At 38.9% G+C, this 27,663-nt stretch overlaps 1 protein-coding gene across 1 annotated transcript in view; it reads left to right on the plus strand.

Moving 5' to 3' along the window:
• The window catches only part of WWTR1 (WW domain containing transcription regulator 1), an 89,627-nt gene that overhangs the window by 31,131 nt on the left and 30,833 nt on the right, over window positions 1-27,663 (plus strand). Inside the window, exon 2 of the mRNA XM_072867660.1 lies at window positions 21,668-21,804. Within this exon, the coding sequence (XP_072723761.1) occupies window positions 21,668-21,804 (137 nt within the window). The remainder of the gene's footprint in view (window positions 1-21,667; window positions 21,805-27,663) is intronic.

Consider the following 27,663-nt stretch of genomic DNA (forward strand, 5'->3'; position numbering starts at 1 on the left):
ACAGCAATTCCTTATGTTCAGCTAAATCTTATTTGAAATTCTGGCCTCATTTTAAAATTCTCAAATTACGTACAGAGAGCACCAATGCAGAACTGTCATCCTTCCTCAGCTGAGGTCAACTGTCAGCTACCAGACATTGTTTCTTTATTTTGGAAAGGTTTTGTTTGGGCAAAGACTTGGTCTCTTAACCAGATCCTGCTTTTCATCTGTTTTTCATGGCAAACGGTCACATTTCCCAACCATTTGCAAACAGTGACTGTCTGGCAGGATTTCCTGCGTACACGGTAGTTTGAGATTGTAAAAGGCCAACTTTCTGAACTCTAGCGATTAGTATGGTTATTTGTACTGCCTTTTCTTCCATGGGAACTAAGCAGCTCATCATATGGAAGGTAGAAATAGAGTATGAGAAAAATTTGTCTGCTAGCTAATCACCTCCACCACAAATCATAAAGAAAAAAAAATTGAAATAGGACCCCTCCTGACCTTTGTGTATTAAAACTTTCTGGAGAGCTGGAGCCAATATTTTGGGAGTCAAAGTTTTGTAAGAGACTCCTGAAAAAGTTGCTTATAACCTGATCCCATTTTTGTCTAGAGGAGTGAGGTCCTGAGGACCTCGCAGCACGTAATCCATGAGTTAAAGTTGTGTGAGCAGAAGGCAGTGGATGATCAGTGCTGACTGTGAAAAGAGCCATTTCTTTATTAAATTATTTTTTAATATTCTAAGCTGACCTTCAAAATCAAAAGCAAGGGGGTAATAAAAACATGTAAACCCACAGATGCTACGAGAAATTCAACCAATTTTAACTTGTTTCCTGTGAGTCAATTCACTGGAAAAAGTGGTGGGATTTTTCTCGTGTGCATATGCCATCTAAGAGATTAAACCCTTCAAAATTTTCCCGTGTTCTGAGGAAACCCCCTAAATGGGTAATATGGAATAGTAGAGAAGATGTTGATGAGAGACAGGTTTTTGTCATTATTTTAGTGGAATCCATCAGACGTTTCTTCAGGTCCTGAAAGTCAGGGTGTTTTTTTAATATCAGGAGTCCTAATGGATTTCTTCTTAATCTTACAGGGAAGAGGAAAGAGCTATACTCCATTTTCCTTAGCATACATCAGTTGATTTTGGTTGATTCATTTCCTTTTCCTCGCCTTATGAGGACTTACGAAGATGGCAACATTCTGCGCTACCTTCTGTCTGTTATGTTTATCCTGAATTGTCTTTTGTCCTTACTGTATTCTCAGTAGTGATAAAAATGGTCCAAATAGAGGAAGTAAGATGAAATCCTGATCCATTCAAGTTCATGGGTGTCTCAATATTAGTTGAAATGAAGCAGATTTTCCCACATAGAGTTTATTTTACAGAGGAAATGTCAAAGGCATCCTGATATCCTCTTTCTCTGCCCATATTGTCCAGTGCCTAACTTTTTTCCACTGTATGAATGAGATCTAAAAGGTTTGGGTTTGTAGGATTGGGGTTGGGGGTGGGCAAGCTGGTTAGTTGGTTGTTTTTTAAATATGTTCGGATCCTCCACCCCTCTGGCTATGATTGTCTGCAAGAATGTAATCTGTGTGTGGTTCCCACTGACTAGCAGGCTAGTTAGTACAGACCCTGGGGCGGGAGGACAGCGTTCTCAAACCTTGTGAAAAGGCTTGGGCAGTACAACTCTTTCAAGTAACCACACATCCGCATCCTTATGTACATATTACACATTATAAAAGAAATTTAGAAGTGTTTATTTAACTTCAGACACATGGGTTTGAAAGAATACTTCTTACTCTACGCCATATAACACTGAAAGGAGAGCAGGGATCAAAAATTGGCGTTTGGTGGTTAGATAAGCAGCATGAAGCACAGATTATTTCTTACCCTCTAAGCAATTCCATACTCCTTGTACAAGCATCTCTCTCAGTGAAATCCATAGAAGATTTGCTTCCACAAGCAGCAGGCAATCTGGTAACGCAACTGTGAGCTGCCCTTTTTTCAGTGTCTGCTTCTTTCATTAAATAAATCTGCAAAATAAAAGTGTGATGCATTGCATCACTGGCAAGTTGATAAAACTTCAGCACTTACAGTTAACGGTCACAAAGTTGTTCCTGACAATTTTTCAATAACAAAAAATTTATTTTATAAAATACTGAGAGATTTGAGGGGCCTGAAATTTAAAATAATTCTAGCTACCTCATAGCCACTACTGTGGTAGATACATATACATCCAAAGTAATTTTATTCACCTGAATAGTTATATCTGTGATATAATGAATGAAGCTTGTTGCCTAAACATTCTTTTTAATTTCTTATGTTGTAACTAAATCATAGGAGAAAATGCTTTTGCCAAAGTAATTTTGGCAAACTAGTTAAAGTCTTATTGACAAGATGTAAATCTTGGTCTGAAGAATTGGGGATTTGGGGCTTTGAGGAAAAACAAGAAATATATTTTAGGATCTAGTTTGGCTCTGCATGTCTTCTGTGCTGTAGCCATTGGCATTTGTATTAAAATTATAAAGATTCTGCCTGTGGAGTTCAGAGTGCAGAAGCTATTTTGACTTTTTTTGGAGCTTGACAAATGTACTGACCTGAAAGCTGAGGTGGTGAGAACGATCTCTGAATGAGAGTTGCAGTACTAGGAACTGCTTTGCACAAACGTGTGTATTTTGAGCCAGAGTGCTCAGTTTCCAGTGAAGGAGACTTGTCTGTTTGGGAAATATATTCCTCAAGCCAATTCATGTTATCGTTTGGAAACTTTGACCAAGCAGAGCTGGAAAAAGAGAGCTTGTCATAGGAAAAAGTTAGAACAACTGCTGTGCATTTGTGGAAAGAAATTCTAGAGACTGTGGCAACACCATTTTGTTGTCTTTTTAAGAAATGCTGGTCTCTGTATGATAGCAAAACCTGCAGGTAGGCAGGATTGCAGATGTGCCTACGTTTGGAGTAGGAAATAATTTATTTCTGAAAAAAAAACCTTTTGCAAAAGTGTGCTTGAATATATTGCAATGATCTGACACTCTTGACAGTTATTCTTCAAATTACAAAGAGAAAACAGTACATGACTTAGTTAAATAGCACAAATAGCAGAGCTTTATTGGTATTATGATAATGAGTTCAACCCTATTAATTCTGTCATCGAAAGGGCACTGGTACTAGAAAAAAATGCCATTTTTTTTAGGCACATGCAAAATGTACAATGCTCTGGCAACATTAATGGTGATTTTCTGACAGACTCGGAAAGCAAAACATGAAATAAAAATCTAGACTGCAGAAGAGACTTCTGGGACCAAATTCTGCAGTGTCATACATTTCTCTGCCTCTGGCCAATGCAGTGGGATACAACTTTAAAAGATAATTTTTCTACAACTTCTTAGGGATTTTATGTCCTGTTTTGTTCTGGGTTGTTTGTCTGTCCTACTATCTGTTCTTGCTACTATCAAAATCTTGAAATAATCAAGATTTTGATTATTTCCCTATAAGGGGATTCTGCATAGTTGGAGAGAGGTTTCTTGTTTGTTTATTTATTTATTTTTACTGGAATGCAGAATATGTTAAAATAGTAACAGCTTGTCTAGATATGCCAGCTTGGTAGTAAAAGAATATTTATTACATCGGGCTGCTTCTCCCTTTCTTGTTAGAAGACAGCACCATTTTATATTTCATGTATGTAAACCCTGATTGCTCATAAATATGGTCACTTTTGACAGGGTTTTGATATTGGTAAACAGAGGCGTTCACAACAAAACCTGATTATAGCCCTCTGGCTCACGTGGAAGATGGTTAATTATTTTTCATTCTGTAACCTATTTAACAATTTCTGTAACTTCATGAATCTGAAAATGTCATGTATCTTTCACAAAGGAGTATTTTGTCTTCAGGTTATTACATTTTAACCCCAAACAAAATAAACATGGTTTTAATAGAATCATTAATACGTCTCTTTAAATACGAGTGCTACAGGCACGCATCAAGTAAGCAAATGCATTAATGCAATTATATATTGTATACATTAAAAAATCCTGTAAGAATGTCCTATATAATAGTTTCATTCAGTACCTTTTTTTCTTTCCCTCAAGAACTGGGATTTCATCCAAATTCTAAAGGTTAAGTTGTCAATAGAACTCAAAGGGTGTTTTGTTTCCATTTGTATAACTAGTTTAATGTTTTTTAAGTCCTCAGCGTATACCAACAATGGAATCAGTCAGTTACAGGGAAGCTTAGCAGGACATTCTTACAGTTCTCCTCACAGTAGCCAATAATGCTGAAACTAATTCAGGAAAAGAGCAACTCTTTTCACTGAAGAAGTTATTTTAATTAGTACGTAGCGTAGGATAATAAATACTCCAATGCTCATGTAATGTTCCAGCTTCAAGATCAGAAATTACGGTGAACATGCAGTAGGATAACAAAGTCCATGGTTCAATCAGTTTAATAATTACATTGTGTCTCCTTGTTAAAGCTTCATGAAATTTTCATGAAACATTATCTGTGTCTGAGAAAGCAAGTGCCGTGAATTTTATTAGCTAAACCTGCAGGCTGAAATACTGTAGATCATCACTTGAACCTACTATAGTAATGACTAGTTGAACTATTGAATGTTAGTTACTAATTTCTGCACTTCCAAAGGAGAAGTGGTTGATACTGGGTTTTATATCTGTTTGTGTGCTTTTAGTGATACAATGAAAAGATAAAATCTTATTCTTTCCAACTGTTGAAATGAATGGTATAAATGAAATCAGTAGTGTGCGGCTTTAAGCTCTTCTGCCTAATCGATATTTTCTTTTCATATGTATATACTGTGCACATGATCTTTTGCAAAATATTACTAACATTTTGGCTTTCAATAAGGCAAACTTTTTTGCTTTCCTGATTAACAGTGAATAATGTCAGGGGATAATTAAAATGCTGAAGCTAGAAAATAATACTTAACAGCTGTTCTGGCTGCCTACCCCCAGTTGTTTCCTGGGTATCAGTAGGGGCCACCCGGAGTGCTTTGCAGCAGCTGTAAGCCTGGACGAGCCACACAAGCTTACTCTTGAGTGCCAGCGAGTGCTTTGAGAGTGCCCTAAGAATAGGCGAACGTCTTCCATTTTGGAGAGGGAAGTTATAAAAGTTCTTCATAGTAAAAATCTAGTAAACCATGTGTTCATTGATGTCCTTTTTTGGTATAAAATTAAAATATCACTGTAGATTTCCATTAATCTTTCCCGTTCTTCCCTCCTCTGTCAGAAATCACTAGACCACAACTGAATATGAAATAGGCTGAAACTAACCAGCCATCTCACAGTGTAAGCTGTTCTGGCTCCAGGGCGCTGCTGAAAGGAGCGGCCTGGCCCTGCCCTCATATTTCCAAACCTTTTTCTCTGTTTTGTTTTGACTGGCAGTTGTGGGGCTGCAGGGTCAGTCAGATCAGTCTGTTATTCTAGCTGAAATAATCAGCAAGGTTTGTTTCTATAGGTTCAACAAGTTGACCAAGGTGTTCATTCATTTCACCTTGCCACCACATGGCTATTGGGACTGTGTGCTGGTCTTGGCTGGGGTACAGTTAATTTTCTTCATAGTAGCTGGTATGAGGCCGTGTTTTGGATTTGTGCTGGAAACTGTGTTGGTAACCCAGGGATGTGTTAGTTATTGCTGAGCAGTGCTTACACAGCGTCAAGGCCTGTTCTGCCTCTCGCCCCACCCCACCAGTGAGTAGGCTGGGGGGGCACAAGCAGCTGGGAGGGGACACGGCTGGGACAGCTGAGCCCAACTGCCCAAAGGGCTATTCCAGACCATGTTGTGCTCAGCGCATAAAGCTGGGGAAGAAGGAGGAAGGGGGGGACGTTCAGAGTGATGGCGTTTGTCTTCCCAAGTCCCCGTTACGCGTGATGGAGCCCTGCTTTCCTGGAGATGGCTGCACACCTGCCTGCCCATGGGAAGGAGTGAATGAATGCCTTGTTCTGCTTTGCTTGCATGCATGGCTTTTGCTTTCCCTGTTAAACTGTCTTTATCTCAACCCACGAATTTTCTCACTTTTACCCTTCCGATTCTCTCCCCCCTCTCACCAGGGGGGAGTGAGCAAGCGGCTGGCAGGGGGCTGAGCTGCCCACTGGGCTGAAACCACGACAGACTGACACAAAGGAAATGGTGAGAGCGTGCCATGCCCGGTAGGCCACCCCTTTCAGCAGTGCTGTGGCCATGAAACCACAGGGATATTCTGTTAGCCAAGTGTCGGCTACCTGCTTGTGGTTTTTTAATGCAATCTACCGGGACTGAATTGTGACCTTAAACTGCCTCATGTATTGTTTGTGATTTAGAACCACAGAAAAATAGAACAGACTTTAAATCTGTTTTTTGTTTTACTTGCAACAGCCCAAGTGTCCCATGGTCTGCCCTAGAGGCTTGGAAAGATCAAAAAGCATCAATATGTTAGTCAGGTCACCTGTGCTGAATAGCAGGGAATGCACTGCAACTTTCCTATGTCGAAGTATTGTCCCATGAAAGGAGAATCTTATCCATTTGTCAAGTTTACCAGCACTCTGTACCGTATGCCTGCAGCGTGGCCCTGGACGTAGGCCAGTGCCAGACAAATACTGCGTCTGTACTTAGCCAACCCTGCATACACCAATAGTCTAACTCATCCTGCCTAGGTTCTTGTGTAGTACCATCGCTATGGTTTTTTTACAAGAACTCATTATTTCTCACATATCTTCTTAGAGGAGATGGGACCCATCTAAAAATAAATGTACATTCCACTTGTGTGTATGAGAAAGAAGGTAATAGCATTCTTCTTTGGGTACCTGAAAGAGAACCAGACCTATCACCTTTTCTTTATATGATGTTGGAAAATGCCAGGCTAATGAAGAAATACTTGTTCTGCAGATAGCATTCATTTTTAATGCGGTTGTCACAGGTGATAAAGCTACAAGAGAAGGGCATGATAAATGTTTTCTGTGGGGAATGCCATTTTTACCCTTTATTTGCTAAAAATATTTTTGTAAATTATTGTGTCTTCACAAGGTAGCCTAAAGAAAGACTCTACTCCATCTTCTGTTCATCTGTTTTAGTGCTCGCTGTATGAAAATGGATTTTTATCTCAATTTAACTGCATGAAACCGTGTATATGTTTGAGAGAAAGAACCCCCCAACCTACACTAACCCCTTCCCCCCACCATGATTTCTGAATATGCCAGGCACTCACAGTGATAGATGAAGTCACTGGATGCTGTGTTTTGAACACAAAAGTGATACCTATTTTGTAAGGTCAGGGCCTAGATGTTTCAAAGTGCTCCCTGAAATTACTGGATACTTGTAAATACGTTGTACTCCTGATCTGTAAAATGGGGACAGCCTTGCAAAACTGAATGGAAATCTCTGAAGTTGCACTGTGATGATTTACTCGTTATCTTTTAAAGACAGTTTATTACATCTATCACTAGAACGGAGTTTGAGAATTTTGCAGTAAATATGGGATGAAGCTGCATGCTAGATACAGAAAATACTTAATAGCATGTCAGTAACGGAGCCTTTGAATAGTCAAGCGCACTTAGTAAGGAAAGCAGGCACTCACTGGAAAAACAGTGTGTGATTATATAATTAACAGTGGTATCACAATACACAACCATGAGAGGACCAAAGGAAGCCAACGCCGAGCATGTTATTTTGGTTCATTGTATTAAACTTTTCACATTCCTTTTCTTGTGTGTGTAATGTAAACATAAGCTAAAAGAAAAGACTAAGACAACTGCAAACCTAATGAAATCGATGCTTTGTCTGCACAGTCTGGCATGTAAACTGTCTATGCCAATAAAGATTTTTCTCCAAACATGCTCTGTGTGGGCCCATGCCAGAGTGAAGCTCATTGTCTTTAACAAGATGTGATTCGGATCATAATTTAACTCAGTCCCATTTCCACTTAAGTTTGCATTTAACAGAGCTGTGAACAAGTGACAAGCCATAAAAATTGGGCTATCCTACTGAAGTTATTGCATGATCTTCAAACCTTGCATTTTTAAGAGAAGTACCTGTCCCGTGTTTGGAAGGTAGTTCCCACGTTGTGGAGACTGTTGCAGTCTACTTCATGAGTTATAGTTATCAAAGGCACAGGTGGGTGCATGATGTCGGGACATGGTGCTGTAGTTTCTGTAAAGCCGTTTCATGTTGTGATGAGAGGCAGAACTTGGCTCTTGAAATTTTCCAGTCTGTGGTGAGAGAAGGGGAGACGAAGCGTGGCAAAGGAAGAGGAATCCAGCTGCATGCTACAGACAGAATGATGTATTCTCACACGGTTATTGAACCACGTCCTGCCCTTCTTTTGTGCATATAATGGCCATGGAGAAGACAGAATATCTGCAAAGAAATATAAAATATTTGTAGGTATAAATTACAGCATATCCAATACTAAAAGTTCATCTTTTGAAACTAAAGCTACTTGAAGTTGAGAATTAATTAACCCATTAGTATTTTGTTAATAATTAAGAAGAGTGCTTAATGGAGGATTCTTACAAAGAAATATTTACAAATTCTCTTCTAATATCCAAGGGAGCACATAGCATATGTACAGTTTTCTTGCCAGAGGCAATCTAAAATGTTTCTCACTTTTTAAATGAACAATAAATTCCTCCCACTTTCAGGGTTAGAAAGATGATTGCAATAACTGAAGCGCATCCCCCAGCCTGCAGAACCAGCAGGTGTAGGTATGAGGTGGCCTTGGTAAGAGGTGGGGCAGGGACAGTGCTGAGGGTGGTAGGCTGCGCATGGTCTGGTGAGGAAGAATTTTGCTAGTTGTTGTGGCACCCCCAGCCAGTCCTCCCACTGGTTCCAACAGCTGCTATAAGCTGCTGTAAAATACCGCTTAATTACAGGATTTCCTTGATCCTCTTCATCCCCTTCAGAGATTCCTGGCCCCACCCTTGATCAAACTGACCACCTTAAGGCAAGGCATTCATGGTGGTATTACAGCAGCGCTGCTGCTGTGATCCTTAGGGAGCTGTTGGTGTTTCTCTAGAGAACAGTGGGTTTGGAGGTTTCTAAACATGCTGATAAATGTAACTGCTGTTGGTAAGCATTTAAAAATACTCATTTGTGAGTTAATTTTTTACCCCAAACAGTATTTTTATTTTTCTGTACATCTGTACACAGTGGGTGTCACCCGTCTCCTATTGAAGTTTCCTAGGAACAGACACTAGGCCTGGAAATAATTTTGAAGTGTGTGAAGGAAATGAGATCAGAGGTTTTCGTAAAAAAAAAAAAAAAAAAAAAAGGATATTTTTATATGCACAGTAATTTTTTTCATCCTAGTTGTTGCACAGGACTAAGTACTTGTGCACATTTTTTTCCATTTACCTTAGAGGGGTAAAATCATACTTCTGAAAGTCACTTCATGTGATTTTTGGGAGGTGAATTGGAATCTTGTGACTTGCTTTTTTTTTTAATAAATTAAGACTGTACTAAATGGATTTCATTTCTTTAGATTCTAGTGATGGTTTTTGAATTCTCTATTTAATGACAAAGAATATTGGTTCTGTGGTCTTTCCTTTCATGCTTATTCACTTGCACCATGTCAAAGATCCAGTACAGTGAAGGACCTTCACCGCCCTTACCCTGTTTTTTTTAGCCCAATACAATAGTGTATTGTCTGTATATGCACACAAATTCCATTAATTTCTGTGGGAATTGGACACATGCATGTAGGGTAATTGTTTCTAAAGCTAAAAACCATTTCCATTCAATTCATATCTTAAGTTTTGCTCACCTGTGACTGCAAGACATAAAGGTCACTTAAAAAAGAATAATAAAGCTAAGATTTTTAAGAAGTTGATGATACTAGAAGTTGATGATACTAGTCATTTACAGATGAACAAGATTCTGTGAGGCTAGTGAAGCAGTTCTCAAGAAATATGTTTTAAAAAATCATGACTTCACACTCCAGTTGAGTTCATTTAGCATTTGAAAATCTCTTAAGTACTATGTAGTTTAACTGGTAGAATGGGTAGATTGGCTTTTCAAAATGTTGATTCAATCTACATTACCATGAAAAATCAGTGAGTTAATTTCAGTACCTTTACACTTTCTTTTTTAATGCTATACAACTCCACCTGGCAAGGAATAATTGTGACATGAAAAAATGGCAAGGCTTAAAATAAATTTCACTTGAAGTGAACTGCAGGTGGAAAAATAGCTTTTACAGTATCTTTAACAATGCCATATTTAGAAAAAAGGCTATAAAATTTATACTGCATGAAGCCTGGAAGAAGCATTTTTTGAAATATTCAACATATCATAAAACCCAGGGAGCAGAAAGAAAATTTCTTGTAAATAGCTTTTATGTCAAAACTGTTTAGGAGCTAGAAACATATTTATGTATCTGTTTTCTCTAACAGTAAGTGAAAACCAAACCAGACTCTTCCAAACTCATAATCTGTGAACAACCTGAATCAACTGTTCCCCAACTCGCTCAAATACAACAGAGATTGTGAAAAGCTAGCCAGAGATTATAGTCCACAAGAAAAAGGACCTTCATTCTGACCACTGAGAATACAAGATGTACACTGCTTTTTTTTTAACCTTTCTGAAGTAATTTAGCAAGAAGCTGGGATGTTTGCTTGTTTATTTATTTCTGCTCCTTAGTGAGGGTATTTCCTTTCTCTCCAATCTATAGCACAGCTCACCAACTTCCCATATCTGTTTGGCTGTTTCTCTTTTAGTAGATAGGATCTTTAAAACAATCTGCACTGAATGCCATCTAAAGCTGATTTTGTGCAACTGTGAAGTCAAACCCATGTGAAAGGGACTAGAGTGTGAAATAAGTTTAAAAGTAGAGCAAAGGAGAAAATATTTAAGGATATTTAAGAATTTTGAGGGAGGTCACAAGGCAAAGCCATCTAGGATGTTTCTTTCAATGGAAGGAGTTGAAAGAAAAACCCCCAAAAGCTAGTGCCTTGTCTGCTTGAGACAAATGGGTTGGAGAGAGAGAGGTCAAGCCAGAGCTAGATAAGCAAAGGACATGGGGAGGGGAATTAAATGATAAAGTACTATGAAATTGGCTGGGTCAAGCGCACTGACAATTCTAGAGTGAGAAGTAATTTTGAACTGAACCTGGAATAACAGAAAACCAGAGAACTGTTTGCAGATGGGACTGACGTGGTAAAAGCTACTGTTGTATAAAAGGTACTGGGAAAGACGAAAGCAAGCTACTCGGTTTGAATGCTCTTCTGTAGGAGAGGAAATGAGGGACTGTCTCAGTGGTGGTTTACTGTCTGCCCTCAGGCAGCTGACAGGTTTTTTTAGAGATGCATGAATGTACCAGGCCTGATGTGTACAGTAGACAATTGGCATTTATTGTTTGGTGCAAATGAAGATATGGCTAGTAGGTACCACTGTAATTAATAAGTGTGTTAACACACATTATTTCTCGGTTGGTGTATGCAAGAGGAAGTCTTGATTTGCTCTTGATACTCACTATGTTTTTTAATGTGAATGTACTGTATGAATCTTTTCCCAGACCAATAGTTGTTGAATATTTGAATTAGACTGAAGTTTTAAAATAAATTTAAGAAAATAATTGGAAAGAGTTCACTCTTGATTTTTTTCCACAGAAATGGGTTTTTATGCATTCAGGAGAACATACAAACGCACTTCTATTTAGCAAATTGCCCGTTGAGTTGTGAGGTTAGTCCTTGAAGCTCCTTTTGGGCAGGGAGTGAGTGCCTAAAGATCTGAGGGGCGCAGTATCCTGAACAGGCCCCGGCTTGTCTTGTAAAGGAAACGACAACAGTGATAGTAACAGTACAGGTTCCTTTCATCTCTGCCGTAAGTCACCTTATTAGATTATAAAAGGCAGTTGCTGAAAAATACGTGGGAGGACTTTACATGTTTAAAGGTAAGCAAATGCAACTGCTTGAGCCTACAGTTACCTCCTTGTTCAGGGTTCTTTTTAATCCACTTAATTTTGTGAATCAGGATTGTAGTGCAGCCCCACCAAACTGCAGCGTAACTGAAGGAGGGGGGCAGCAAACAGTGCTGGGAGTGCAGGGGTGAGTGTCCAGGGCCAGCGAGCCCTCGTGGCAGGGCAGCTGTTGGGGGGGAGTTGCATGCAGGTCTCTGCTGAAGGCCTCATCTCTGGAAAGTGTGACATTTTATGTAGCCCAATGTGACAGCCCATGAGGAAATGTGTGAAGAGTTCCTGCCTTGACCAATCACTCCAACTTTTGTACCAACCCTTAAGTTGTGCTAAATTGATCCAATATATTAATAATTATTTTGATTAGGTCTATTTTTAATCTGGACTGCTTTGTTGATTGGAGTTGCTGTCTATAGCTTAAACCAGTTGTACCAACTGAACTGAGGAGGTAGCAGAAGATGGGAATGAGCAAGGTGCAGAACTGACTGTGACATTGTGTTTGGCCTCAGGAAGTCTACTGCAAAACAGGTGATACCTTTAAACTCTACTGAATCTTTTCTGTTTTGAAAGGCTGAATGCTTAGAATCATAGAATGGTTTGGGTTGGAAGGGACCCTACAGACCATCTAGTCCAGCCCCCCTGCCACGGGCAGCGACACCTTCCACTAGACCAGGTTGTCCAAAGCCCCGTCCAGCCTGGCCTTGAACACTTCCAGGGATCAGGCGTCCATAACTTCTCAGAGCAACCTGTTCCAATGCCTCACCGCCCTCATAGTGAAGAATTTCTTCCTTATATCTAATCTAAATCTACCCTCTTTCAGTTTAAAGCCATGACCCCTTGTCCTATCACTACATGCCCTTGTAAAAAGTCCCCCTCCAGCTTGCTTGTAGAGCCCCTGCAGGTGCTGGAAGGCTGCTATAAGGTCTCCCCGGAGCCTTCTCTTCTCCCTTAGCACCCTTGTGAGTGAGGCCCCTACACAGATGAAGGCATTCACGAAAATGAATTTTTCTTTGTCATTTCCACTAGTTATCTTCAGGCTGTGCTGGGGCCATGCCAAACTGGTGGTGACAGTGAAGGTGGGCTGCTCGTGTGGGTCATGGTGGGTCATGGTCTCTCAAGAATCTTGGGCCAGCTGACTTGTGATACTAATGGTTGCTTTCATCAGGATCAGAGAGGGCCAAAATTCCTACCTGCTATGCAGGGGAGAAAACCCACCTTGCCTCGTGAGAGGGAGCCCTACTTGAAAGCATGGCCGAGGCCACGGGCAGGGCAGGAGGGGAGAAGCTGTTCCTGTAGTTACTGGGAGCATCTCTGGTTTGTGTCAACAGATTGTTTTATACCAGCATGTTTTAAAGTAAGTTTCAAAGACATTGAAGGCTGATACACAATTTCTCTTTTGCTGCTAGATCCTTCATGGTAATGGTTACTGAAATACTGTGTGGCTTGGCTCTGGCTGTAGTTTTACCAGAAATTGCACTGCAGTACTGTGAGCAAGCTCACACACAATAGGCTGGGATGTTGTGGCCCCAAGGTCATTTTCTCAATTTTAAAAAACTTTCCATTTGTATAAAAGTATATCTGACACATCATGCAGTGTCAAAGCACTGTGAGTGGACTCTTACTTGAGACTAGCTTCCTTTTTGTCCCTTTTTTGTTCACAAGGAACAGAGGGACAGAGGGAAGAAGTTGGGCAATGACTTGGCTCTGCTTGCAGAGATGTAAACAGATTTCCCAATGTTTAGCAATGGTGGTGTAGCCGGAAGCGGATGACTGGACGTGCTCCAGCGCCCTGCTCAGAGCAGTTAATGAGTCAGAACATGAGGCTGTTCGTGCTGGTGAGTCATCAGCTTCCCGCTTGCCCTGAAGCAGCTTTACTTTGATGTGGCTCAGTCACAAAATCCACTCTCTGGTCCGTGTGACAAAGCCCTGCTAAAGGACCCTGTACAAGTACGACAGTGTTAGCCAGACTAAGTTGGTGTTATTTCAGGTGAGGGCACACTTACGGAGTAGTGTATTTCAAATCAGTTCTTTCTCCTCAATTCCCCTTAAACCTTTTTAGATTAATAGATCTGAATTTCCTAATAATAGAAAAAAAATATGGTCTGAAAATAGAACCCACTGAGATACATTTGTTGTTGGAGTTAGTACAAGCAGAAAGAGAATTAGTGTACTTCATGCTGCTGCTTGCTAATTTAAACTAACTGAGCTGTCTTGGCAAGGCTGCAGTGGAAGTCAGGGATTAGAGCCTAGCAGTTAAAAAATGCAGTACACAGCAGTAGCACAAATTCTGAAGAACATTGACATTTCAAAGTGGGAAGTGGACGCCTAAACAGGAAGCGTTTAACAAAAGCCTAAGGTACAGCAGGTGGAACAGAATCAAAAAGTCCTAGTAAAATACTGAGTTGTTTAGATCCCAGCTTTGCATTAATTTTTTTCTGATGAGGGGCCACCATTAGGATACCATTTACCACTTACTGAGCTTGTGCATTGTAGGACTTCATGGGTGTGAATGCCGAATTTGGGGGCGGCGTTCATAGTAGCGTGTTCTGTCATACTTGTCAGATACTTCATGTATCTCATTTGAGTTGTAACTATTTGCCTTTTCCTGATTTCAGTGGGAACAGTATTAGCCCCCAGCTAAGTATTATTGAAAAATCTTATTTTCAGAACTTCTCGTTTGCTTATGAAGACCCTCCCATCAGTCTCATCTGTGATGCAGAAATAGAAGTTAAAATGAATGTCTCTTCTTTCCTACCCTGCTTATTTATGAATGAAGTCCTTGTTGAGAAATGGTCTGCTCTGATACTGGGATTGATAATAATAAGCAATGCAAAGATGGCTTCTGAACAACTTGAAAGTGAGAATTTGAATATGTATTTTGGGGCTATTTTGTCATGTGTTTGAATATGCCTCAAATAAGAATCTTATAAGAACAAGTCTTAAAAGTTTGTTACGTTTCTACGTGGCAGGTCTCTCTACTTTGCAGTGAAGCTTCAGTGTTATAGATTCGGCAAGATATCTGTTAAGGTTTGGGGCTCCTCCTCTTTGGATTCATACACGTGTAATGGAGACACTAACCTTCAAAATTCATAGCAAAGAACTGTTTCACTAATTATCTCCCAAACTCTTAGGCTGCTCTTTGGATAATGTGTGTAGATGATGAACAGAAAATGGCATGCAATAGAAGAGGTAATAATAGATACATAATAATAGTAGATTATAATAAAACAGCAAATAATTAGAGATTAGAGCACTCATAAAATTAGTCTTTTTCAGAATTGTTCTGACATTGAGTTTCAGCTTCATCTTTGGTTGAACAATCAGTATAGTAATACTTGTTGCAGAAAGTGTATTTAAATGTGATCAGCACTTTTTATTCATATAGATTTTTAAACAAAAATCATGTTGTTGTTCCATCTCCTATTTTCCTCTCCCCTTGCCTTTTAGGGGGAAAACAAAAGTAAAAATGACAAGGGAAATGGGAAAATATTTACATAACTTTGGAGCTATTTTATGAAAACTTTTGAAAATAAAAATGTGATTGTCATTTGCAGAAAATTATGCAAAAATTAAAAGCATAAACTAGCGATTATAGAAAAATAAGGGAAGTGAAAACTTGCAACTTACAGAAACAGAATATAGCTCTTAGGACTGAATGAAAGAAAGATGTTTTTGTGGTATTTATTAAGTATTAATTTACACAGATTTTGTTTAACAGGTTATCTTTCTGTATAGATGCTGCTACACCAGAATTAAGTAAAGTGATTTATAACAGTATAATTCCATTGATAAAGCAGGTAAAACTAGCATACAAGTCAGCGCCTTAGGGGGGACACTTAGACCAGAGGTTTAAGGCGGTGATACCTAATTGTCCTAGTGATCCTGAAAGTTAAATGCTGAATCTTTGTCCAGTACCAGTGTAAAGCTCAGATGTTGGGAGAAGTAAAAAATTTACTGTCTTCCAAGCGGGTCACCCATGTAGTACAGTTTAGCAATGAAGGCAAGATTTCTAGCCTATGTTACTTGCCTTTGTCTGAAGCTTTGTTTTCTGTCTCGTTGTAGGCTATGTGATGTATGCCAAGAAAACAATCCTTCTGGGATTAGTAGTTCTGGAAATAATAAAACAAGGAACAGATGGATTGATATGATTCCAGATAAGGATATTTAGGGGTTCTCTCTGTAGTGTTTTTCTTTCTTGTGTACAGATACACATTTCAGAGCTGAATAAATGGTCTTCATGACAATGAAATTTCACACGTATGAGCGAAAGGATTTTTTTCCAGGGTTGAAATAAGGAGTGGTAAAAGGGTCTGGTTTCACAGTCAGAAATGCTGCTTTTACCACCACTAAGGCTCTGAATTGCCTCTCCTTTCCTCATGCAACCATATGGCTGGTTGGATGAGAGTCCAGCAAAACCAGAATCAGCAAAACAGAAAAGAATACGAAATTAGTGTTAGCCATAAGGGTTTGCTTAGCCTGATATGGCAGACTGCACAACTGCGGGATCACTGCTGTCAGCCCAAGAAAAGGGACGAGAACACATGGCTGAGGACGTGGGACTTTCCCTCTCAGCAGCAGCGTGGACTTGGGTTGTCCTCAGCCAGTCATGAAATCGCAGCTTCAGTCTGACTTACTCTAACATTGCACTGTATCACACTTTTTTCAAAAACCCCAGTCCTGTGGACAGTCCAGAGCTACATGCTACTCTTAGGCCCGCTCATTGCGACTGGATCTGGTCTGGCTGCTCAGCACAGTGTGTGTTACTGAGCGTTTGCAGCAGGGTTATGAATGGGGGACCCTGGCACCTGGTGACCATCGACTGGTAACTGCCTTTGAATTGATTGTGATAATGAAGGTCCTGAATTTTAGGATAGCATTCTGCATTTTAAAGTTTGAAATCCACCTGTAATGTTTAATGCTTTACCCATTGGCCTTTAAGGAAAAAGAGGCTGTCTGAATTGAATTTTGTCGATTCTGATACCCAGAAGGCTGTGAGAATCTAAAAAAGGCTAATTTCTGTCACTGGTACATTTTCTTTTATTCTTCTGTATAAATAAAAAGATACTCAGCCAAAATCTGTTATCCCAGTGTAAATCCAATACATTTCAAGTGGAATGAACTGGTACGTGTTTCTGCAAAGGTTTAACATAACCTTTTCCGATACCTATGTAGAAATAAAGGGGCGGTATTTACATAAACGATAGAAATCAGGGGGGTGGGGGGGAGCCTTCTCTGGCCTGAAACCAAGCCCTTTATTTTAGAATCTTAGTGCTGATTTTAGGCAATTGTAGGGGTTTGAATTCTGCTATCTTAAGTTGTTAAATAAGCATTGTCTAATGTTTAACAGCCTTTTCTTTAGTAACTGGATAAAACCAAATCGGTTTAGCGGTCATAGTAATAAATTCTAGTAACAACCAGCCATTACTTGATCTTGAATCATAATATCAATGCCATATTTGAGAGTTCTGTTTCAGACACTCTGTCTGCATGTTTTTTAATGAAGAAGATATGTTTGTACCCTGCCAGGATGGCACCAAGAAGGGCGAGCGAGGCCACTCATGGATCCTGGCTATGTCTGCTGAGAAGTTACCATGCTTACACAGAAAATTCCTGTGGTTTGGTTTGGTTTGGTTTGTTTTAGCAGTTTAGATCTTTAAGATCTATGATCCTTAGGTTTTTTGATCAATTTTTCAGTTCTTCTGTAAGTTAAGAAGATTGCTAAATGGTTGTCATTGCTCTGCTTCTCACATGTGTAATTGAAGTACAGATTCTTTTCTCTGTAAAAAGGATAAAAGAGATTTTGAACAAAAGCAGTATTAGTTTTCAGCTACAGTTTCATGACTGGTTGTTTTGCATAGCGATTTGCAGAACATTTTTATCTTTTCTTATGAGGACTTTTATGTGAGAAGAAGCTTTATGAATTTATTAAAACTTATTGAATATTTTAAATTTGCAACTCTTATTTCAAATGAAAAAGGAGAAAATCTGCAAGGCAATAAAGATACATCCTAGAAAGATATTAACTTAGAAAATACTTCCTTGTAGATTGATTCTAGATTGTGTTTCTTCGTGTTTTGTGCTGGCTTAATGCTGACTGCCTCACTATGTTGATAACTAAGAAAAGACATACTTCAGGGAAAGCGAATGGCAGAGCTCTTCCTTGTAATCCTTTGTAGGCAAGGACATTTTAAGTGGGTGTATTTAAAAAAAACAAGAAAGGAATGGAGAATTGTCTCAGGTACAATGTGGAAAAAAGCTCCTTTACAGAAAGAACACAGCTCATTTCATCCTAATTTGCGGATCAGAAACCAAGTGTTTCAACAGGGCATGTTATGCCAAACGTGTTTCTAAAAGAGTGACTATTGCTTGACTCCCTGGCTTTTAAAGTATATTGAGGATAATATTAACATAGCACTGTTTTTAAGTTTTTTTCAAAGTCATTATTTGGACAAGATTTTGCTGAGCTGACGATAATATTTACTGTCAGCACTATATAAACTGTATTGCTGAAGAATATTTTAATTCTCTTTTTATACTGACATCACCAGGGCTGGTGCCTGGAGTTAGTACTGCATCACTGTGACGCGGTTATTATCTTCCACCGTTCAGGCAAGAAGACACAATTAAATAATAATAAATAAATAAATAAATAAATGAAATAACAGCTGGCAATACTGGGTGGGAAATTAGGTAGCTGTAGCAACAATTTAAAGAACAGGACCTCAGCAAAGGTTAGAAAAGAACTAAAACCAGCAAGTTCTACCCACTGCCCAGTTTTAAAGATTTGTGTGGTACTTGCTGCTGAGATTTGTGGGTTTGAAGGCAATTCTGGATTCTGTTGCTTGTCCTGTTGGCTGAAAGTAATATTTGACACCTTTGGAATTAAAGCCACGTCCAGTGCCAAACCCTGCAGCCATGCGTGGCTGACAGTGCTGAGCATAGTTCAGCCTGAACTGCAAGACTTGCATCTTTCTTTCCCTGAAACAGACCAAAGATTTTGCCAGGGACTGTCTTCTGCTACACACTTCAGTTGGACACCAGGGTGAAATGCACGAATTAGCTTCCATCTGCTTGCTTCACTGCAGGCTGTTACATCCAGCCTCTTTAACTGACAGGACCAGGGGCGATGGGCACACACTGACACACAGGAGGTTCCCTCTGAACATCGGGAAACACTTTGCCACTGTGAGGGTGACCGAGCACTGTACTGGGTAGACTTGTTCTCTTTTCCCAAATACTTAAAATGGAAGGATCCTCAAAACCTTAAGTACAAACTCACATACACAACTCTGTGTTCCTAGGTCTTGCCTGAATCAAAAAATGAGTGACCATATTTTGTTGTCTGTGAATTCCCATGAAATGTGAGAATGTTACTGCTGAAAGGAACTTTGATAACAAACTAGAATTTTGAAGTTGACCATTTTGGTATTCTAGCGTGTCTTTTTGTTAGGAGCACTTCCTGTTATTGCCCATTGTACGGAATTGGCAGTTCTAGTTAAAGGTTTCGGATTTGTAGGTAGAGTGAGGAATACATTCAAACAAGTTACAAATTGCTTAATACAACTGACTTCATAAATACTTTTAACTTGTGCTTCAAGTTTTCCTAACAGGAATTTGTGCTTTCAGTTTTTAGAGAAGAACATTACAGGAAAAAAAGTCTGATTTAGTTTTAACCTTTTTGCTTAAATTTTACAGTGTTTATATGTAAAAAAACTTTTAAAACTGAGAAATGTGTTTTGATCTAAGCTTCATCAAGGCAGAATTTATTTAATCACTAAAGGTCATGCTTAAAAACATGTTTCTCACTATTGGGGGAAAAATCTTTTCTATTATATGTTGGTATTCCACAATTCATAGCTTTGATTAAGAGTAGCTTCTTTATTTGAATTACAGTGCCAGAGAAACAAAACAATGGAACTTTAAATAAAAATGCTTGTCATCTCATTTAGGCACAATTAGGACTTAACAGAAAACATTGTCCAATTTATTGCTATAGTGGCATCTTTCATTCAGAATGCCATTTCTTAATTTTGGAAAAAGATCATTTAACTGAACTGGATATAAGACTTCTCATACTTGGAAGGTAAGAGTAAAAAGAAGAAAAGCTAAAATATAATAAAGGTTTACAATGAGGGGAGAATAAAGTGTTTTAATGCTAGGGAGAAGCAATGGTGGGTGGTTTCATTATGAAAGATAACAAGCCAATATTCTGGAAGCTATGAAGAAAGGAAGTGACTCAACAGCTTAGAGGCTGAGTTTTAGACAAGCATCGAAGTGAAAGCATGATCTTCAGTTACAGTTTTGGAACTGGACATTAAATGTAAAATATTGGGAAAAGAAAATGGCTACGGACTAAATTAAGACAGTGTCACTATTTTCTGTTCTTTAAAAAATGGTTCAGGTTGTTCTTTTTTTTTTCCTGCTTGTAATTCACATTATTTTTGGTAATATCAGAGACTTACTGTAAAGAGTTTGGATGTGGTAGCATCACAATAGACGGAAACTTGCTTGGGAAATATTACTGGTGATCCGCTGAGCCTGAGCTGAAGGCGTGGAGTGGTCGCAGCAGTAACGGCAGTGCTAGTAATGTCAGTGAAAGTAGCAATGACGAGTTTGAGACTGAGTTCAGTGAAGATGATGTTAGACTGTGCTTTTATGAAAGGTCTGTTGGAATGGTTTTCCAGGCACAGAATGTTTAAATTTTTATCCTTCTTTACATGTTCTTCTTAAAGACGTATCTCTTTTAAAGTTTTCTAGCAAGAAACTAATGGAGGAAAACCCATCGAGGTCCAGCTGGTAATCAGTAGCCTGATTAGTCAGTTGGGCAGAAAGCTGGACATGGAACCAGGCAGTCCCTAGACAGATACCAGACTATCGATTGCTTTAGGACAGTTCCTTTTTCTTTTCTTGTTTCAAATAGAATTACATGCTGATCCTTAAAATCCTTGTCCTGGTAGCTTTCTTTCAATACTGATGCATTTCAGTGAAAACCTTCAGTTGCAACAAAACCACAGTTCCTTCACCACTGTATTCTGTGGCAAAAAATATTTTACAGCAATCACACTTTATAGTTAACTCAGTGTACAATCTCATGCAGATTTATGCACTACTCCATAGTTTTCAGGGTAATATAGGTGCATGAGGGTTTGCATACTAGGGTTGTAGATACGTTGTTGACCTATATTGACGAGATTGCAATAAAACCTGTTAGTGCCTTTACAGAGAAATTGGTGATTACACATGAGTCATGAGGACACAATCTGCCCCTTTTGGTAATGAGAATGTATTCTGATATTCTTGGAGACATACAGACAGACTAGTTTTCATGGGGTGGTAAGCAACAAAGCGGTTGGATTTGGCAAGACAAACAAGTTGTCTTTTCAAAACTCAGCAAAATGATCATATATTGCTGAATGAAGAATAGCCATATATTTGAGTATATAGAAAAAGACCGATAGGACAAGAGTAAACAACTTTTGGACAATTAAGTAATCTGGAAGATGAGTGTGTATTACAGATTTTCAATATCATAATAGAATTCACCAGTTGTTCAAGTAGAAGTTTATGCACTATTCAACAGTAGTGCATAAAAAGTTAGAGTGGCAAGGGCAGAAGATCAGAAGAACAAATAAATGACAAGATGATAGATAATTTCAAATGGGTTAGGGCGAGATGAGAAGGGTAGAAACATGTGGGATAAGAAAAGCAAATAGGACTTTCGTGACATTATGCCTAACCACGTATATAATATACTTGGGTATTTGTGTTAAGCTTGTGTTCTATCTTTTCTTTCTCAGTCACATAGAAAAAATTACAACATGGCAAGATCCTCGAAAAACTATGAACCAGCCGCTGAATCACATGAGCCACCATCCTGCAGCTACTTCCACACCAATACCACAGAGGTCTATGGCGATGTCTCAGCCAAATCTTGGTGAGTACTGGATGTCACCTCTGTGGTGAAAATAGAAAAGAGAGAGGAGAGCCACCTTTTACTAATCTGTTTGCCAAAGTCATTTTTGCTTCAAGAAGGGTAGCTCTGGTTCTGCTCTCAGGCCTAACAGTACATTCTCCACCTCCTTTTCTTATTTTTCTCTCTGTAGAGTTGGCAGCAAGTGAATTTGTACTGTTTGAGGTGAAGTTCTAACATCTCATGCATTTTATTTTAGAGCCTCTGTGACAAATTTTTGATGTAGTATTGACCATAGAAAAATAAGCTCTTCCTGTGCTTTTTCATTCAGAAGTGGTATAAAGCCTCTACAAGCCCACCATGTAACTTCCAAAGCTTGCTGTGCAAAGTGCTGTTAGATATCTGTCTGCAGTCTTTCCTGTGTTTCTTCAGGTCAGAGGTTGTAGTTGGTTTGCTTGTTTGTTTGTTTATGGCAGTGGGGTCTTTTTGCACAGTTAGGTTCTGCACTGGAAGCTACTTGCAAAATACTAAAACGTCTGCTTTGCAGTATGAATTACCTAAAGACTTTCTATAATTGGTGTGGTTTCATTGCTGTTCCTGTTTAGCACTTCAAGCTTAAATTTAAGCATCAACTTATGTTCCTCTGATTTTGCCAGATATGAGCCCTAGTGAAAATAAAGCTGTGAAAACTCTGAAAATTTTAAAGAAAATATGTAAATGGAAGAAAACATTTTCATGTGTAATTGAGAATTACAAATAATCCTTTCACTTCCACAGTTTTAACTTTTCTACCATTCAAGGAAATGAGGAACAGATAGGTCAGCTTACAGGCTGAAGACCACAAAACTATGTCGAATAGGTAGTCTTAAAAACACAGACCAGATTCTTGTTCAGGTTAATTTTTGGTAAGTTGGTTCCATGATTTCATGATTATTCATTTGCGGTGTGGTTCATCGGGGTTGTCTCTTCACATACCAAGAAAACGGTAAACATTTGGCTGCCGGTGGTCACCAACAGCAGTAATGCAATATACATATTTACTTTTGTCTTAAATTTATAATAAACACCTAGGCTGTGCCCTGAGGTAACTAACTACAATTCTTTCTTCTACCTTTCTCTCAACAACTGTCCTGCTTGAATATATTCAGTAAAAGGTGTTGGTTATGTTATGTGTTTTAGTGGACAGTAGCAAATTGTATCACGAGAGTAGATATCTGAAGAGAAACCTGAGCAAAATCTGAAAGATTAGGGTGTACTGCTGTGTGTCGTGCTACATGGTAAAACTAAGAATTGCTCTGCGCATGTTACTTCAAACCACAGCTGCGTTTCTGTCAATCTGTTTATAGCAATTCTGAAATGTCCAAGAGGTAAGAATAGGACAGTGGGGTTTTTTGTTCATACCAACTCCTCAACTTATGTTGACATCTGTTACATTCTCTCTAATTAAAAAACAAAGGAGGTGCCATAAATCAGGACAGTGTACAGCAAGCTTTTTCCCCTAGCTTGTCAGTGGAAGTGAATCAAAGCCAAATCCTGTACTGAAATATTTGTATACTGAATCTTAGAGGAGGGTCTTTCTCAAGCTACAAATGATCAGAAATAAAAGCATATACCTAATTAAGAGTCTGTTCTTGAAGGGACTTCAGGTGCCCTACAGGGGCATTTCCACAGACTTCAAAATCTGTCACATCAAATACAGACTATATTTCATTCAGTACCCTTCACATTTATAGATGAGGTTCCACTTTTTGGTAGGTATTTATACGGTGCTTGGCATAGTGTTTCAGATCTGGGACTGAATTTCCTAAACATTAGCCCACTAGAAGTAGTATGTAAAAATTTCCACAGTGTACATATTTATTTAATCAAGGAAATATTTTACCAATATGTTTTGATGAACTTTTTCTCATTCTGGTGGCTTTCAAAAGGCATGCTGTGACACTTCAGGAGCAAGCAAATCTGTTTGCACAGCTGAGTGGCACTTTCAGCACCACATTATTAAATTCAGCATCACAGTCCTGATTTTCCAATCCACCTATTTGAACACACCAAGTGTGACACTCTTTTATTAAAAAATATATTTAAAAATATTTAATCTAGAAACTGTGTGTGTACATATATACATATATGTACACACACAGAAACTACAAGATTGCAGTAATCTGAACTGAATACAGTAGCCTCTGAATACTTCATGTGACAGTTTAAAATACATGTGAGTGCAGTTTCCAGTGCTAAAGTAGCACGTCTCTATTTTGAAAATATCTTGGCGAAAAGGAAGGGCCTTTCTGCTCTTTTGTGATGCTAACAGTGTTACTGCTAAACCTGCTTTCTTGGGTGTGCTCAGACATTGGAGTGAGCAGTTTGTTGGTCTGGCAGTCAGACCTCTAAGCCAAAAGTGATTGTGCCAACATCTAACAGACATCAGAGCAGAAATGGAAACCGGACACCAAGTTAAGCCACTCTGCTGGCCATAATTTTGTAACTTTTTAGCAAATGAAGTCTACGCATCTGTCTTTTGCCTTAGCGTTTTTTGGTACTGTAGGAATTAAAATAAGTTTCTCTTTTGAAGATGTGCCACTTAAAAGAAAAGGATCTAAGTATTCCAGGTCTGCATAGTGGTCTGCATTTCCAATTACTAACACATGTGTTTTCCTTGCTATGCTTCTTATGAAGAGATGGAAAATATGGTCTGTTCTGTACAGCTTGTTGCTTTGGTTTATAAACTCCTTTCAGCAGTATTTGCTGGGAAGTGTACAGAAGGCTGTTATAAACATTCTGTCAAAAGCACAGTGGGACTAAGTGATACCAAATCATAGTATGCCTATGCTTGAGACATAGAGAAACAGGTAGTGAAAGCTGATTGAAATTAGTGGACATACCTTACAAAATCTGCTGTATTTTTCTACCTTTTTCCTTGCTGTGGTTTTATGTTGTCTATTTATGAGCTACACATACTGGTTTTCTTATAACTTCAGCAGTATTAGTTTTCTCACTAACATTTAAAGCATTGCTTTTTAAATGTTATGTAACAAAAGTGTCTGAAGGTCTTTCTTCCTTTGATGCATCTTGATAAATTTACAGAAAACTAATACATGCTAGGCACGTTTCTATGCCCACTTACACACCACCACTAAATTCAATGAAGTTTCATGAATGAAAAGGGAAATTTGTCCCAGAGATTGAAAGCATATTGTTGCAGGTTAGCATATATTCAGACTTGTTCAGTCTGCTTTTTCTAAATATTTTACCTTTGTGGTTCTTCTAAGACAGTTTGTAGACGGATATACTAAGGAAAGGACAACATTAACAGGAATCTTTTAACTGTGTATTTTGTTATTGGAATGCATCACGGAAAATGATCAGCCTCTGACTGAAGACAACCAGAAACACTGTATTTCTTGCATCTTCATAAGTGCTTCATAAATCCCATTTACTTTGGTGCTGAATCTGCACATGTATTAGTTTTCTGCCCATTCTGAAACAGTCTTTTTCAGCTGATTGATAAAGTATTAGCTATCTGTTGCCAGTCAACTCCATTATTGTGGTAGAATCAAAGACCATATGGGGAAGGAGGGGTATTTGTACACCCTTATTTTAGGCATCTAACCTACGGCCCTGAATTAGGAGACCAAGCCCCATGGACTTCCTGTGAATGAAAGGAAGGAGAGGGTAGTTGCAGTGCGCCTAAGCTAATGGTCAAACTACTGCCTGACTTAAATGACTAGATTGTGCTCTGGAAGTGCCTAAGTCCAAGCTAGGGAAGCTGTTCTGCCTTAATGGAAGTCACTAGTATAAGAAGATTGTGGAGTATGGTTTTTGGCTATGTGTAGCAAGATTTAGGGGAAAAAATTAGATCCTTATAAAAGTTTCTTTTGCAACAATTTTTAATTAATGCTGCTTGTTTTGTAGTTTTTCTCTATTCTACGTTATGCAACACTCAAAACCATTGTTATTTTCATCCTGCTTCCTTCAAACTGTTTTAAAGAGATTTCTTTTGTGATTGTACTCTTTATCCAGTTGGTGAGCACAATTTGGTCTTCATTGAAATGTTGTTCAAGTTTAACAGATTGCAACTTATTTTGACATAAAATAATAAAATCCTCTGATAGTATTTATGTTTTGTATATAAATTAGCTTGAATTTATATGTGCGAGTTCCTTAAAAAGCTCTAATGAAAAGATGAGACTCTATCTGCAAAAAAACTCAGAGGACCTTCTGTGCAAAGTGGCATACATCATGGTACAGTCAGTTGTAGAATTTAGGCCTTACAGCAAACACCAGCTGCAGACTGCAAGGCCCAGTTATTCTAGGTCCTGTATGAGTGACTAAGCTGTGTGTTAAGTAGTGCCCACAGTTTGGTGGTTTGAGAGTTTTGGGCACTCTGCCACTTTTAAAAATGCCTTTGAGTTCATTTGGGTGTGGATAGGGGCTTTCAATTTATCTAACTAGAAACTTGGGTTAAAATGTGTGTTTGGTCTAGCTAAGCTCAACGAAGTCCAATGAGGCTGGACGTCCGTGATGCTCCCTAGCGCCTGGCTACCACTGTCATCTTTGCCTCTCTCTTCATGGTGGACAGTCCAGCATCAACAACAGAAACGCATACCTGATTTTACCACTTTGCATTTTCCACTGCTGGTACACAAGAGGACTTGTGTGACTCATCAGTCTTTGCATGGAGATGTGATTGATGGGTGGAAAGGCTTTTAAAAGCTGCAATCATGTATGAGCTGGCTGTCAGGGAAGAAGCGATGAGGAGTGAAGCAAGGAGACGAGCAGAGCTATGTTTGTGTAGATCCCTTATGCATTAGAGCTGAGCCATCTTCTCTTACCCTGTTTTTTCCCTCATAATCTATTATTTTCCATGTAAGTTTGGACGAGGTCTTTCAAGGTCCCTTCCAAGCTGGGCTGTTCCATGACAGTGGTTGATAACTTGATAATTTCGTACCTTGTAAATTATTATCTTAGTGCATAGTGTCTATTGGCCCAGCTAATCTTGCCTTCAGAAAATGTACCCAGATCACTCTTAATTCTGAACACTGACATAATACCTCATAACTATATGTTCTCTCAGGTTCTGTCAAGATGAATTCATTAATATGCATATTTGCAGGAAAAAAATCATAAAGATGCTTAATGTTGTAATTCCTGAGGTTTCCATTGTTCCAGTGCTCTATCTGTATCTGGAGCAGATTGTTTTAATTTATCTCTGTGCTGCTGGTTTTTTATCAGTTATCTGCTAGTGGCATCCTCAAAGAGGTATTATAAGAAACTGTGAAGTCATTCAGATGTACTGAATTGAGGGACAGCTGCTAGAAGGTAAGTAACAATGTTATGAGCTTGCAAAGGTAAGGATGGCTATTCTGAGGTAAGGAAAGAAGCTAGATGAGTTTCCACACATGGCTGAGGGTTGGGGCCTTGCAAAATTTAAGGTTGTAGCCATCACAGAATAAGTCAGGGGGGAAGGGGCCTTGGGACATCTCTAACCCAACCTCCTGCTCAAAGCAGAATCAGCTATGGGATCAGAGCAGGTTGCTCAGGGCTTTATGCAATCAGGTCTTGAAAACCTTTGTGACAGATTAGAGGGTCCTGGTGCAATTCTCATGCTTTCAAAATGGGTGTTGTATCATCAACATGAGGTGGTGGGGTTTCAGAGCGTGTAATACACACTTAAGAATAGAGAACAATTTCTGGCAGAGAGAGAAGGGTGCTACATATACTTTTGTTTGCACTTGACACCTGCACTTTCACCCAGTCAGATCATGTGTAAATACAGAGCATAGGAAAAATAAAACATGGCACATCTGTGGTAGAAGCTGGTAATATTTACCTCCATTTTATAGATCAAGCAGTTCAGGCATAAAACAGTGGAAAGCCCAATGT

The sequence above is a fragment of the Ciconia boyciana genome, chromosome 7 (genome assembly GCF_034638445.1).
Source record: "Ciconia boyciana chromosome 7, ASM3463844v1, whole genome shotgun sequence".
Classification (NCBI taxonomy): Eukaryota; Metazoa; Chordata; class Aves; order Ciconiiformes; family Ciconiidae; genus Ciconia; species Ciconia boyciana.